Source organism: Sarcophilus harrisii, chromosome 3, assembly GCF_902635505.1.
Source record: "Sarcophilus harrisii chromosome 3, mSarHar1.11, whole genome shotgun sequence".
NCBI lineage: Eukaryota > Metazoa > Chordata > Mammalia > Dasyuromorphia > Dasyuridae > Sarcophilus > Sarcophilus harrisii.
Window position 1 is genome coordinate 59017871 of NC_045428.1, and position 15047 is coordinate 59032917.

At 34.9% G+C, this 15047-nt stretch overlaps 1 protein-coding gene across 1 annotated transcript in view; it reads right to left on the reverse strand.

Annotated features, from left to right (window-relative positions):
- MOGAT1 (monoacylglycerol O-acyltransferase 1) overlaps positions 1–15047 on the reverse strand; it is a 36979-nt gene that overhangs the window by 2113 nt on the left and 19819 nt on the right. The window contains exons 4-5 of the mRNA XM_003766147.4: positions 12980–13154; positions 11587–11786 (exon numbers count right to left, since the gene is read on the reverse strand). Coding sequence (XP_003766195.1) covers positions 11587–11786; positions 12980–13154 — 375 coding nt within the window. The remainder of the gene's footprint in view (positions 1–11586; positions 11787–12979; positions 13155–15047) is intronic.

Here is a 15047-nt window from a genome sequence, read left to right on the forward strand (position 1 = left end):
CTTAAAGGAGTTTACAATAGAAAATGGTAATTAGAAAATCTATCGGAAGTAGACTGATGGGGGATGAGATTACTAATAAGTATTATTCAAAATAGGAATTATTATTAAAGCATAATTATTATTATACCATAATCCTCAGATTAACATTATTATTATCTCTAGAGAGATAGAATGTAAAAAAGAAGTAAAAATAACATCAGTTTAGGTAATGTATCAGAGATTACATGTCCAAATTGTAGAATTGATTTTTCTCAATTTGTCTTGCATTCTAAATAGATAGAACATCAGATGCTTAAACTCAGTTTTCTTTGACAGCTCAGAAGCAAAAGTAACACTCAATTACAATAACTATACACAAGCAATAAGGGAGCAGAATAGATCTCATTAAAAACTAAAGTTTCATTCTTCATTAGGGATGGGCATGAAATATAGTGAGAGAAAAACGGTGTGGTATAGTAGAGAGAAGACTGGCTTGGGCATCAGGATACTTGTGTTTTAGTTCAACTCCTCCATTAACCAGTGAGACAAATTATCACCTTCCTGGGTTTCAGCTTCTTTTTCTATATGTATCCATAAGATGTCAAAAGAAAGCAAAGAAGGCTTAGATAGTGGATCCCCATGTTAATTTTATGAGAGTCATACAAACTGGATAGGTATGGATAAGCTGTTTTCTTTACTATTAAGGGGAAATATACATTGATCCATTTTCAAGATTCAAGTTGCCTTTCTGTCCTAATATTCTTTGATTTTCACTGTATTTTTTCCCTTCTTATTAAGTGCAGAGGAATTTCTAGGTTGGTGAGCTAATTCCAATTATTGGGAGCTTTATACAAATGTCCATTTCTCCCTCCCCCTTTAAAATACAGATTTGTGATTTCACTGACATAGGGAACTCCAAGTGAGGAAACTCCTTCCACTAAGACAGATAATAGCAACTATTCCATAATTCAGAATTACAAAAATCTGCCTGGAGTATGTAGAGATTAAATGGCTTCTCTAAGGTCATAAACTTAGCACTACATACCACCGGACTTCTCGAGTCTAAGGCCAGCTCTCTATCCATATATAATGTTGCCTCTTTCTTTGTTGCACAATTTTACATCCTTGCAAAAGAGTCAGTGAGTTAGCATTATTTTTATCTTTTTATGTTGCAATATATTTGTTGAACAAAGTTATTCAAGAAATGTATGACTAGTAAAGATGGCAAGTCAATCATGTAACAGGAACAAATGAACAACTTTTGTGCTTCTCTGGTGCCAAAAAACATTTAAAAAAAAAATCTCAAGACATCTAGAACATTAGTTTTTTTTTTCCTTACTGAAGGTTCATGGAAGGACAAGAATATTAGAACATGAAAAGACTGTGGAGATCTGCAGTACCTTCATTGATGAAATTACAGATTCATTAAGTGTTGCATAATTAGGCAAATTTTTTAGGCCAATTTTTGGATTTTAAGAGTTCATTTCTATATTACTAATTTAATGTGCTTTTTCATCAGACATCCCATAGTTAATTTTTGTCTCTATGATTCTCTTTTGCTCCTTGCATTTTCTTTTGCTGATTTTATAAATGATAATTTATGTAGACAGTTTCCTCATAAGACCTTAAACTGTTCCTACCTATACGTTAATTTTATCTTTATATGGTTTTCTTTGCTTCTTTTTTCATTAACTTTTTCTGTGATTCACAGAACTCTTCAGTCTGTACAGAACTGTCACAGAATACTACATGAATGATAATGGAGAGATCCATTGTGGATGCATGTGAGAAGGTTGTTACCCAATACAAAAAAGGAAGTGGGCAGAAAGGATCTAAAAGATACTATCAAAAGAAAGTATGATTAGGAGGGAAAATGAGCTAACTGATGGGCAGGTCTCATGCTCTACATGTATCCATAAGATGTCAAAAGAAAGCAAAGAAGGCTTAGATAGTGGATCTCCATGTTAATTTTATGAGAGTCACACACACTGGATAGGTATGGATAAGCTGTTTTCTTTACTATTAAGGGGATATTAACATTGATCCATTTGAGTTATATGGTACTTATAAGTTTTCAATGTTCTTGATGTACATTTTCAGCCTATAAAAACTAACTCCAACCTACTTGATTTGAATTATTCCTTTTCATGTTCTCCACATTCCAGTCAAACTGCTCTATTATTAATAGTCCTTCATTTTTAAAAATTTCTTTCCCCCCTATCTATTTTCACTGCCTATACTAAGGTGCCTATACTAAGTTGTTCTTGACCTTTCCTTGAAGTTTCTGTCTTTAGATAAACAGGCTGCATAAATTAATGAAGCCAGCAAAATGAATAAGACAAAAAGAAAATCATAGGGCCAAATTAAGTATGGTCCTTCTAATGAAAAAGAATATTGGATTGGTAATTCAGAGATGAACTATGAAAGACTGATTTCATTTCATCTTCAATAGTCCTATGGAAGTAGGCACTGCCTCCATTTTATAATGAAGGAGACAGACTCAGAAGGGGTCAAGTAACTTGCCCATAGTCTCATAGAGTGAGCTGTAAGGGCAAAATTTGAAACCAAATCTCTCTTGGTTCTTAGTTCAGTGCACTTTGGACAACATGTAATCTATCCCATTTTATACTTGAAAAGGATATATATGACATATAGTCAGCATTAGGAATTGGAATTGGACTTCAAGATTCTTGATTCCAAGTCTAGTTATCAACTTATTTACCAGAAATGTAGTTTTGAAACTGAGATGAAGACTGTTAAATTTTTATATAGTGTACTGAATATCCCAGAAATCCCATCATCATGTTGAGGAAGAATCTGGAAATCCAAGGTAAAAATCTGACAGGGTAATCTTTTTTAATGTTGAGAAATTAACTCGTGGAACTCAACTTATGACATTGTGGTTTTTAAGTTCATCATCATTTTCCCAAATAGGTTCCTACTTTTAGGCTACCATCTCTAGCTCTTGGTTTAAACCCAGAAGAGACATCTACTAAGAAGGTCATCATTTCTAGCAAAGGCTGATAAAACTTGAACTGCATTTTCAAAAATACAATGCTATATTTGGAATCAATAGAGACCAGACAGGAATGTCAAACACATTTGGATTGGTCTCTGTGTTCAAAAAACATAAAGATGAAGCAGCCACTTTATTCCATACAAAATAGATTATTTTTAAATTTAAAAAAGTGTTAGATGAAGCACAGGAATCATTAGCAGGTTAGACTTGAGAAAAGTCAATTAGGAAGATATCACAATATGATCTAGATGAATAGTGACCTGAATTCTACTCATCTAAGGCTATCAGAATAATTTTCTATAACTGAATTTTATAAATATTAACAGAGGAACAAATCAACAGAGATTCATTAATTTTTGTTAGTATGTGCAAGGAATTATGGCAACATGCTCAGGTTACATACAGGTATAACAGATCTGGCTGTTTTTAAACACTTGATAATCTAGAAAGGGGGTGCAATGGAAAGAGACATAAACCTACATGTAAGTATGATCCAAGGGAGAAATGATAAGCACAAAGAAGTCCAATCAAAATACTCTTAAGAACTTGAAGGAGACATCACTTTTAGCCAGAAGGGAAGTCTTCTTGGAGAATGGAGCACCTTAGAGGGCTATAAAAGGAGAGGCCTCTAAAGGCAGACCTTGGGACAAGGGGAGTAAAGTTTATTCCTGTGCATAGGAATAATAGCATGGAAAAAAAGTGATGAGAGGGAGAAATAGGAGACTCAAGGACAAATCATAATAGTTTCTAGTTTGACAGGGAAGCAGAATACATGAGAGGCAAGTGACAAGAGATAAGAGTAGAAAGATGGATTAGAGTCAGATTTCAGAGTCAACCCCCTTGAATGTTGGGGTTATAAGATTATATTCTTATTTGGAAAGGGAGAGAAGGAAGGAAGAGAGGAAATAAGGAAGAAAGGAAGGAGGAAGGGAGGGAAGGAAGAAAGGAAGGAAAGAAAGGAGAATGAAAGAAAGAGAAAGAGAAAGAAGGAAAAAGAAAAAGAGAAAGAGAGAAAGAATGAAAAAAGAAAGGAAGGAAGGAAGGAAGGAAGAGAGAGAGAGAAAGAAAGAGAAAAAGAAAGGAAGAAAACAACTGAAGAAAGCATAGTAATATGTTAGGGAAGTTATGCAAACAGTGATGTGATTAGGGATTGAGAAAGATTTACTGAAAGCAATTTCTCTGTTACTCTTAAGTTTACTACAGTTTCAAAATGTAAAAATAACACGTTTTTACCAAGAAATGATTTTGTAACACCAGTAAAGTGCTACAAAGTGGTAAAAATCTCCCGAAGTTGTAGTTGTTGAAAGGTCCTTAGTGTCTTTATCTTATGCAAAGAATGAAATAGCTTTCTGGCATTCTTTACCATTTATCTCCTTGAGTTCTTTCCAATTTTTTTATTTAAATATAACCCTATTAAAAAGCCTTTTCAAAATACTGCAGTTAAATTTGTGTAAGAATGCACATCAATTTCTTCTTTAAAAAATAGGAAACGGAATAATACATGCTTTCTTGACTTTATCATGAATATATGTGTATATTATCTGTGGATGACCTGAGCTGTTGTCAAGTCATAGAGTGAAGGTTCTGTATACCTATGATTTATTATTTTCCTTAAAGCTAACATTAATACATTTCAAAATTTGCTTTTAAAGTTTGAAATCTATACTTACTCCACGAATTACTACTGAATAACTACTCTTAATCACCTCTTTAAGATTCTGTCAGTATTTTTTAAAGCAAAGTACGTATTTTATAGCAATAAGGATTTCCCCAATAACTGGGGAATGGCCAAATTGTGGTAACATGAATATAAGGAAGCACACAACAATACAAGAAGCACAAGTTGAATATTTGGAATACTGGGAAGTACAAGAAGACTTCTATGAACTGATACAAATCAAAGTACATGAGACTGGAAAACCAAAATACACAATGAAAATGATATAAATAGAAAGAAATTTTGCAATCCAAACTCAAAATCAAATGCTCTATTATTATAGTGATTGAAGATGATCTAGAAGAAAATGAGAAAAAAATTTTCCCTTCTTTGAAAAGAGTGAAGGGATTGAAAAAAGGAAAACTATGTATTTTGTATATGCCTTCAGACTTGAGTTTTGCTGGTTAGTTTTGCTGAATTCATTTCTCTCTTTCTACCCCCAATTATCATTCTTCCTTTTTTATTCTTTATTATAAAATATGACTCATTGGCCGGGTAAGAGAGGGGGTGGGAAGGATGTATTGGTAAATGGAGGTCATGGAAAACCAAAGATATAGAAAATGTGAAGTATTATTTACCATGGTGTGATATTTCTTAAGGAGATAAACAGAGACAGCAGAAAGGCTGGGGGCTCTTTCTAAAGCTGGAGAGGATAAGAGTTATTTTACTGACTAGAAAGGATTATAGTGGAAACCAGAACAAATAGGTCTTGCTTGGCAATGAGATACTTAGAGTTTATTACTTTTAGGAGGTGAGAATCAGATCTCCTTTAATATCCTGAGACAAAAAAATATTAGTTACATGGTAGTTTAAAGATCTGAAATAATGACATTATAAGTAAGCAATCTCAAACTTTCTTTTGGAGAAGAAAAGGCTCCTCCAACTATCTGGCCCAAGGAAGAGTGATGGCCATCTTAGAGATTGCTAAATGGTGCACTGGATAGAATAGTGGGTCTGGGGTTGAGAAGAACAAAACTCAAATTCATTTTCATACACTTTCTAGTTGTGTGATACTGAGCAAGTCACTTAATTTCTGTTTGTCTCAATTTTGTCAATTGTAAAATGGAGATCATAATAACACATCATTTCCATAGTTATTATGAGGATCAAATGAGATAATTGTAAAACATTTAGCACAGTATCTAGCATATACAAGATACTTAATAAATGTTTGTTTCCTTCTCTTTGTTTTAGAAGAGAACTGATGGCATTATGGGGTAATGTCTTGACTTGGCCATGAATTAAATGACACAGAGTTGTACAATGTCATCAGCCTCATTCTCTCTGAATCATCAAAGTTCAATGGCAGGAAAAAAATAAAGATGACTGGCAATGGCCCAGGATGCAGAGCTAGGAAGATTACATATTGTCTGCAGAATATTGTCTGCATTGTCAGATAAAGCATTGTATGGGTTGTTTTAATTTAGACATTCTTTGTTGTATGGGAGGGATCAAAATCAAAGGAGAGAAAATATCCAGAAAAAGGTGGGATATAAAAATCAAGGATAATAAATTCTTTTAAAATAAACAACAACAAAAGAAATTAAAACCACTGTATTCCAAATTATTTCTTCCAAAGGTAAATAAAAAGTGTCTTTGATCTCCTCTTTTCAAAACATGGCATTGCTCTCCCACAAAAATCAAACAGATTTCTTACTTATGCCAAACATTAATCCATTTCTAAGCTTTAAAAGGATGAGATGTGTATGTTTTGTCCTTGAAAATTGCTGGCAAGTGAGACAGTAAATAACAAATGGGGTATGAAAAAATTATGTACAGAACAGCAACCCTCCAATATATGCTGCAGAGGGAAGGCACACTTGCCCCTGCAAGTGAAAGGAGTGAAATTCTGTCACAAAGCTAGAGTGAGTCAGTTTCTTTCTTTATGCCTCAGTTTCCTAATTTGTACAAAGGTACTAATAATGCTTGAGTAATTGTTGGAAGAAAAGTACTTTGTAAACCCTAAAGTGCCATGCAACTGTGAACTACTTCTCTCTGCTTCTTACTATAATGAGAGTTTGATGATATTTTAAAAAGTTGGTTTTGTTTTGCTTTTTTAATGGGTAGCAGCTGGGTGATACAGTGGATAGAGAATTTGCCCTGGAGTCAGGAGGAGCAGAGTTCAAATCCAGATACAGACTAGTTGTGTGACACTGGGCAAGTCACTTAATACCCATTGCCTCCAAAAAAGAAAATCTTTTAAAAAGAAATTGACCACTAAAAATCTCCAACTTTTGAACATTTTGCTCACTTGAAGAACACCAGTAGCATTATTTAGTGCTATGACATATACCAAAAAATGCGGGAGATTCTTTTAGGGATATGTCAGCTGAAAACACAATTCCCAGGATGGAACAGGGGAAAGGATATTAGATTTGGAGTGGTTTTGGTCCTTCCTGTGTGCCTTGAGGGCACTTCTCAATTTCCTCAACTGTAAAATTAGGGGGTTAAACAAAGTGATCTCTGAGATTACATCCCACTCAAAATCAATGATCCATTGTGTAAGGGATAAAGTCAAATTAGATTATGAGAACATTATCAGAAATTATAAAAAGAGAGATTCTATTTGAGATGCCACAGAAGGAAGGACTGGATTATTGATTTTCAGTGAGAGAGATCAATAAAGGCAAAGGGAAGAAGTGCCAAACTGAATGCATCTCTTTTAAATTTAGCGGGATTAAAGGAATTCTATTAATAGGATTTGAAATGCAGTGGGTTTTTTTTTTTTTAGCATTAGTTAATTCATCTCACACCAAAGAAGCCATTCTGAGTTTGCTGAGAGAACATTCAGAAGAGATTTATGAGGGAAAATGAGGCAATATTTGATATGTGGAAAATTTCCGGACTACAGACTGATAGCCATTAAAATGAATATTCACTAAAAATTTAGCACGTATTATATCAAAGATCCTAGTAGCTTTGCCATGGCTTATATCAGAAACCCATACATGACTCAAGAGAAAGCAAAACAGTCACAGTGAATCAAGGTCAATCCAGAAACAATCAGAAATGTGAGAAAAAGCCTTCTTGGCAAGAATCCTCAGATAGAATGGCACAGGCCATTGAGTGATAGGACATCTTTAAGCAATGAACAAAGGAAAGAATCCAATTTCTCAATGATGGTTTCAATATTATTTTATAATCTATTGTTCTTTGTATGTCATGTGCATTCCATTTATAGTGTTTGTTCATACTGCTAGGAATTCACAATCCTTTAACTTTTGTTTCTCCCTTTCCCTTCTCTCCTAAAATCTCCCTCCTCCCCATTTGTCAGCTATGTTTTATATGTTGTCTTCCCCATTACAATGCAAACTCACTGAGGGCAGGCGCTTTATTTTTGCTTAAAGCACAATGCTGGGCACGTTTTTCAGTTATATTTGACTATGATCGCATTTGGGGTTTTCTTGACAAAGATCCTGCAGTGGTTTGCCTTCTTTCTCTGCCTAATTTTACCTTTTACAGGATTGTTGCTTGTTCAGGGTGACACAGCTAAGTGTCTGAGGTCCAAGTGAACTCATGAAATTAAATCTTTCTGGCTCTAGGGTAAAAACTGTTCTTACTCTGCCACCTGAGCCATTGTAAACACTTAATAAGTATCTGTTGGGTAGTTGACCTACCAAGCCAACAGCTACCTCTCTTGAAAGTCTACCCTTGCTCCTAGATTTCTCTTCTGGGGCTGACAGAACAAATTTAGTTCTTTCTTCCCCACGACAGTCCTTCTACATGGCTATCAATTTTCCCACAACACCTTGCACTTCAAGCCTTTTCTTTTCCAGGCTAAATATCCCCAGTTTTTTGATCTTTATGTGTCACAATCTCAATCACATCAATATGCTGTTCTCCTTCCTATTGATATGATCTAAGAGATCAATGTCCTTCCTAAAAAATATTTCTCAGGTTTAACCAGGGCAAACTGCAACAGTATAATCACCTCTCTCATTTGGGACTCTATTCGTCTCTCAGTGAAGCCAGGACTAACATTTGCTTGTTTCTTTTTCTTTTTTTGTTAAATGCTGCATCATGTTGTTGATTCACAGTGAACTGCATTTCAGTACCCGCCCCCCTCATCTTTTACTCTCTAGCCTTATTCTCCCAGCATTTATACATGGCAAAGAATCGATACCCAAATGAAATTTTTATTATATGTAACAAATGTGTACATGAGCAAGACTAATGACATCATTTGTCACATGAAACTTTTCACTTAATATATTTTACTATGATTGGATTAGCAAAGACTAGGAATCTATAAAAGCATGGGAAAAACCTCCTCATACAGAACAGGTATAGACTAAAGATAATATGGTGCAATGGAGAAAATGCTGGGCTTGGAGTCAGGAAAACACTAGTTATAGTGGAGAAACTATTTAAAATGTAGAAGTAGAGTGCTGAGGTCTGGTAAATGAAAAAGTTTCCATATCTGGAGCACCTTATATTAATGAAATATCATATCTCTTTTACATTAGCACCAGAACTTATTTGTTATTCATTAAATAACCCCTAACACCGCATGAGAACACTAGAATTCAATTCAATGAACATCTATTAAGTGCTTTCTGTGTAGCAGACATTGTGTCAAATATTAGAGATTCAAAGACAAAAATGAGATCATCCCTACCCTCAAGACGCTAGTATTCTATTGGAAGTAGAGAAAATGACAAGTATTAAATAAGTAAATGCAAAATAGTATTTTGGGGGAGGAGAAGGGAACTAACACCTGAGAAGATTAGAAGAGGTTTTATTAATTATACCAGGGGTCCTCAAATTACGTCTGTGGGCCAGATGCAGCAGCTGAGGACGTTTATCCCCCTCACCCAGGGCTATGAAGTTTCTTTATTTAAAGGCCCACAAAACAAAGTTTTTGTTGTTACTATAGTCTGGCCCTCCAACAGTCTAAGGGACAGTAAACCCTATTTAAAAAGTTTTAGGACCCCTGAATTATACCTTATAGCTAACATTTATATATTATTACATTTATATAGCATTTACTATGGTAAGCACTTTATAATTATTATCTTATTTGATCCTTACAACCATCTAAGGAGTTTACTACTACTATTATTATTTTTTTGTAGTAAACTGAGACAGATGGAGGTTACATGACTTCCTCAGAGTCCCACAACTAGTAGGCATCTAAGGCTGGATTTGAAATCAGGTCTTTTTTACTCCAGGCTCAGAATTCTATCTCCAGAGTCACCTAGCTTTGTAAAGGCATTGACAAGAACTAATCTTGAAAGGGAGCTAAGAATCCCATAAGATGAAAGTGAGAAGGGAAAGCATTTGAGGTAAAGGGGAGAGATGAGAGATAGAATATTAAATACCTGGATTATCAAGTAGACCATTTTGGCCAGAATGTAAAACATGAAGAGTATAATATAAAATTATCCTAGAAAGTGAGATTGGAGCCCAATAGGGAGGAATTTTAGCTATCAAACCAAAAGCACTTATTTTCTTCCAAAGATGATAGGGAATCACTGATGATGCTAGAATAGGACACTGGAAATTCACAAGTCAGGCTAGTGCTTTAGGAATATGATTTTGTCAGCTCTGTGAAAAATGCATTGGAGTGGAGAAACCAAGGCAGAAAGACAAATTAGGACACTAATGCTGGAGTTTAGACCAGAGGGGATGAGGGCCCACTTGGTAGTTATGGGAGTGGAAAAAAGGGTGTAAATGCAAGAGATTTGCATATTAGGAGCCTGTTTGCCTCAGTTTCCTCATCTATAAAATGAGTTTAAGAAGGAAATGGCAAAGCCACTTCAGTAACTTTGCTAGGAAAACCCTAAATGTGATTACAAAGAGCCAGACATGACTAAAACAACTGAACAACAACAACGAGATCACCGAAAATGTCAATAGAGGAAAAAATAGGCCCCAGGATAGAGTCCTACCATATACACTCACTCACAGAGGAACAAAATGAATTATATTCCAGCAAAAGAGAATGAGAAGAAACAGTCAAGACAGATAGGACAAAAACCAAGAGAATAATGCCACAAAAACCCAAAGTAGGAGAAATTATCCAGAGGAGGTGATGATAAATAATGTTAAATAATCAAGATCAATGAGAATCAAGATAAGAATCAAGAACAATGAGAATTGATGAATATTGTTTTGATTTAGCAATTAAAGTATCCTTGATAACCTTGGAGAAAACAGTTTCAGTTGAATGGTGGGCTCAGAAATCAAAATGTATGGGTCTCAGAAATGAATTAGAGGTGAGGACATGGATGCAACAAGTGTAGCTATATAGCTGTCTTCTAGGATCACAAAGGCATGCAGAAATTAAGTGAATTGTTCAAAATCACACAGTGAGTATCTAGGGAAGAATTCAAATTTAGCTTTTCCTGATTCTAAAGTCAGTATCTATCTGTCATGCCATTTAGCTAATCCAGGAGTCTGATGATGGAAATGGAAAACAGGCATAAGAGAAAAGCAGAACTGAATTATTATTATTAGTTATTATTTTATTATCATTTTTTAAATAATTAATCATTTGTTTAATTAATTAACAATTAATTAGCATCTTATTATTTTAACAAATGGGAGACATGTGGTTATGCTTATAGCCATTAGGAAAGAATTCTGTAGATTATAGAAGAGGCTGAAGGCTCTCAGATTCAAAAAGTTGTTAAATGCCAACTGAAATGGAAACTAGGGTCACTTCAGAAATATAATGCATGTCACAAATGGAAAATATTTAGAAATTCCTGTTCCAATTCTATGTTGCCAATGTCCTTTATTTGCCCTGTTATATTAAAATGATTTCTCTGATATTTGTACCTCTTTATCAAAAAAATGTGGATCACATTAACCATGGAAAACTTTTATTGATTTTTAACATCCCCAAAATCATCTTCAAGATACCTACCAACAGTAAAAATAGGTTTTCTGTAGGGCATCAGGCCAAAATTGTACTGAAAAATTCCTCTGGCATGAAATAATGGCACTGTAAAGCCTACTTTCTTGTACAGTTTCTCTTGGACAGCTCTAAGCCATGAGCCTTCAGGATTGTTGACTTGTTTAAACAATTCATTCTCACCAAAAGAAAACACAGGAACCAAATAAGCCCTGTAAAACAAACATAAGAATTCAGAGGAGAGCTGAAATAAAATAAAATAAAATAAATTTTTAAAAAGGAAAAGGATATAAAAATGTTAACCCATCCAGTTACCTTGAAATAAAAACCACTACATCTAAATCTCACCATAATGCTGTCCTTGTGGTTCACTTGCAGATAAAATCTCCTAAGGTTCTTTGGGGATTTTTTTCACTAGGCTACTCTGAATGGGGTCCACAGCAGCCCAGCTTTGTATTTAAATGTCACCCTGGGCAGACCTAGATCATATCAAAGTCCCAATGTATTTTTCATAGAAGAACCGGGATAGCTGACATTTATAGAGTACTTTACAGACATCACCCAATCTAAATCTCAAAAAACAAACAAACAAAAACAAAAAACCAACGTCCTATGAAATAGGTACTGGAAATATCATTATTCTTCTTCTATAACAAGGAAAATTAAGCCTTAGAAAAGTGAAATCATATGTCTATAGTCACATAGCTATTTTGTTATTTATCTTCATTCTTAAAGTGGTCTGATGACATCAGGAAGGTCATATCTTGACTTGCAAATGAATTGGTTTTAAGTGAGGGAGGACTGTACAAAGTCATCAGCCTTACTCTCTCCCAGGGAATCATTGGAACTTAATGGCAAGACATGGGTTAGGACAACTGGCAATGGCCCTGGATGCAGTGGGAGACATTGACCTTTTAAGATAAAGTCTTTCCAGGTCTCAGTTTGTCTGAGCCAACCCTCATTCAGGGATTAAAGGCTAGGTAAGAATTGAAGCAAATGATAGTCTAGTTAGAAAGCCTAGTTTTCCTTCACAGAATAATCAATCCGAGATGCAAAGACCCTTAGAGATAACTATTATGGACTAGATATTAAGATTCAGACCCAAGTCTTGCTGCCCAAATCCAGGCTTCTGTCTACCTTACCAATCCTGCTTCTGTTTTTCAAACTTATAATCATTAGTATATGTACCTATACAGACATCCTCTGCACATGTGATTTCAAATTACATAGTACATTTCTGCCCCAACAGAAAGGGACAAAGCTCCATTCATCAAACAGGTAATTGTCCATTACAACAGAACAGACTGGATCAGTGAGATTTAAGGGTATCCTCTCCTCTCCCTTAGTCAGACTATCAGACTGACATGTGACAGAACAAAGGCAACAGAATGGATAAACTACCTACCCATGTGTCAAAGCCATTTTAATAAACCCTTTTCTTTGTCTGATAAACAGAGTAAAACTTCCAGGATGCGCAACCAGTGACTCTTCTGCTCCCCCAAGCACAATGACTGAAATGTTTCCACCTTCCTCCTTGCTTAGCACATGAGATACACACTGTTTGGAAACCGAGACTGCTCCTTGGTAAATAAAATAAAATGAAATTATTTTATTATGAGTTACTGTTATGACACTAGTATGCCTTAAATCCAGTGCCCCTTTTAAAGAATACCTTATTATTTTTCCACTTAAAATATTTGCAAAAAAAAAAACATTTTATGGAATAAAATTTGGGGTATCTAATTACATAAAAATATTAAAAACCAATTTTCATTAGATTAGTGAATACCATGTTTATGTTATCAAATGTAGGCATCTGTACACTTTTGATGGTTCCTCACTTAAATAGATAAAGTATTAACTCAAATAAAAATGAAGTACTGTATCAATTGGAGATATTGTAACATCACTGGCTATACAACACATTGCTGTTCCACAAGGAACTGTAATAAAAATGTGAACAAGGAATTTTCTGGTGTATGGATTTCAGCAATTTAAGCAGTACCAAAAAATGGGGACATTGTTAGTGTTTACTCATGACATCCATTTTCATAATTCTATGGCCAAAAAATAAACAAGTGCAAGTCAGAAGCTCTGACTCAGGGAGAACATACAGTTCTAGTGAGTTAGGTCCACACGTGGCTTCTCCATCACATGGGTCTTAGTGCTAAAAGCCTGAAGGTCTCAATCTGTAGGGCACTAGTACTTAAATGGCCAGTGGTGACCTAACTCTCAAGCTCAACTAGGTTGTATAGGATCATAACTTTGGAATTGAAGGAGATCTTATAGGTCTTGTAGTCTGCCCCATAATTTAATAGATGAGAGGTGGATAGGATCTGACAAAGGATGTAGACTCAAGTCTCAAACATCAAATCTAGTATGAAATATTCCCATCCCTTCAAGGCATACCCAAGTCAGCTGCAAGGGTCTTGTTAACCATTTAACTCCTGTGAAATAGGTGCTGGAAGTATCATTATCCTTATTGTATAAAAAGGGAAATTGAGCCTCAGAAAAGGGAAATTATATAGTAACACGGCTATTTTATTGTTTGTCCTTCCCTCTTACAGAGATCTAATGACATCAGGAGGGTGATACCTTATTTTGTAAGTGAATTTTATTTAAGTGAGGCAGGGCCATGCCTCATCATAAGATTTGACATAAACAACTTAAGGTATCATATTTATCTTTTTAAAGTCCTCTCCATAATCTAGCTCTATGCTCTGTACACAATGAGAGCTTAACACCTATTGATCGATAGTATGAATGTACCAAAATCATTCTGATGGCTAACAAAAGGATATAGATTCTTTGGGTGTGATATTTCTGATCTGCAAGATTGTTCTCTTATGTATTGTCTCCCTGTGAAAAATTATGTGCATTGGGCTGTGTACCACAAGTAGCTGAGGTCTAGTTACACTGAATACCAAAGGGTCAGCAACAACTTCACCCTTGACACTTTTGAGCCTTTGTCTCTTCTCCTAGATATACCTGTGTTGGAATTCTGGCAAAGGTCATGGGACTTTTACACATGTGCTTTCATATCAGCATTTTTTACACAAGATTCAGGTAAACTAAAGAATATTCTAAATGGCGCTAAAACATCTAGTCTGAATTTAGTTGACTAAGATGTGTGGTTTGATTGAAATTTAGGCTCTGTTATTAAGCAGGACTTTTTTTTTTGGAAATTGGAGGATTTGTAGAACATGCTACTATGAAAGAAATGACCTTTTGGTATAAACTAGATCTGTTGTGATTATTGCATTTTTAAGGTATTTTAATACAGTTTAATTATAAAGTTAATATTCTGGTAGACTATTCTGCTAGGTTATAACTGTGTGATTTCAGTGGAGTTAAGCTGGGTAAGTAAGGCTTGACTGTTCAGTTACCTATCAATCATCTGTTTTCTGTAAATAACTTAAAAATTAGCCAAGGGACTACTTGGGTAGCCCCAGAAAGTCTTTGAAATAAGAAGG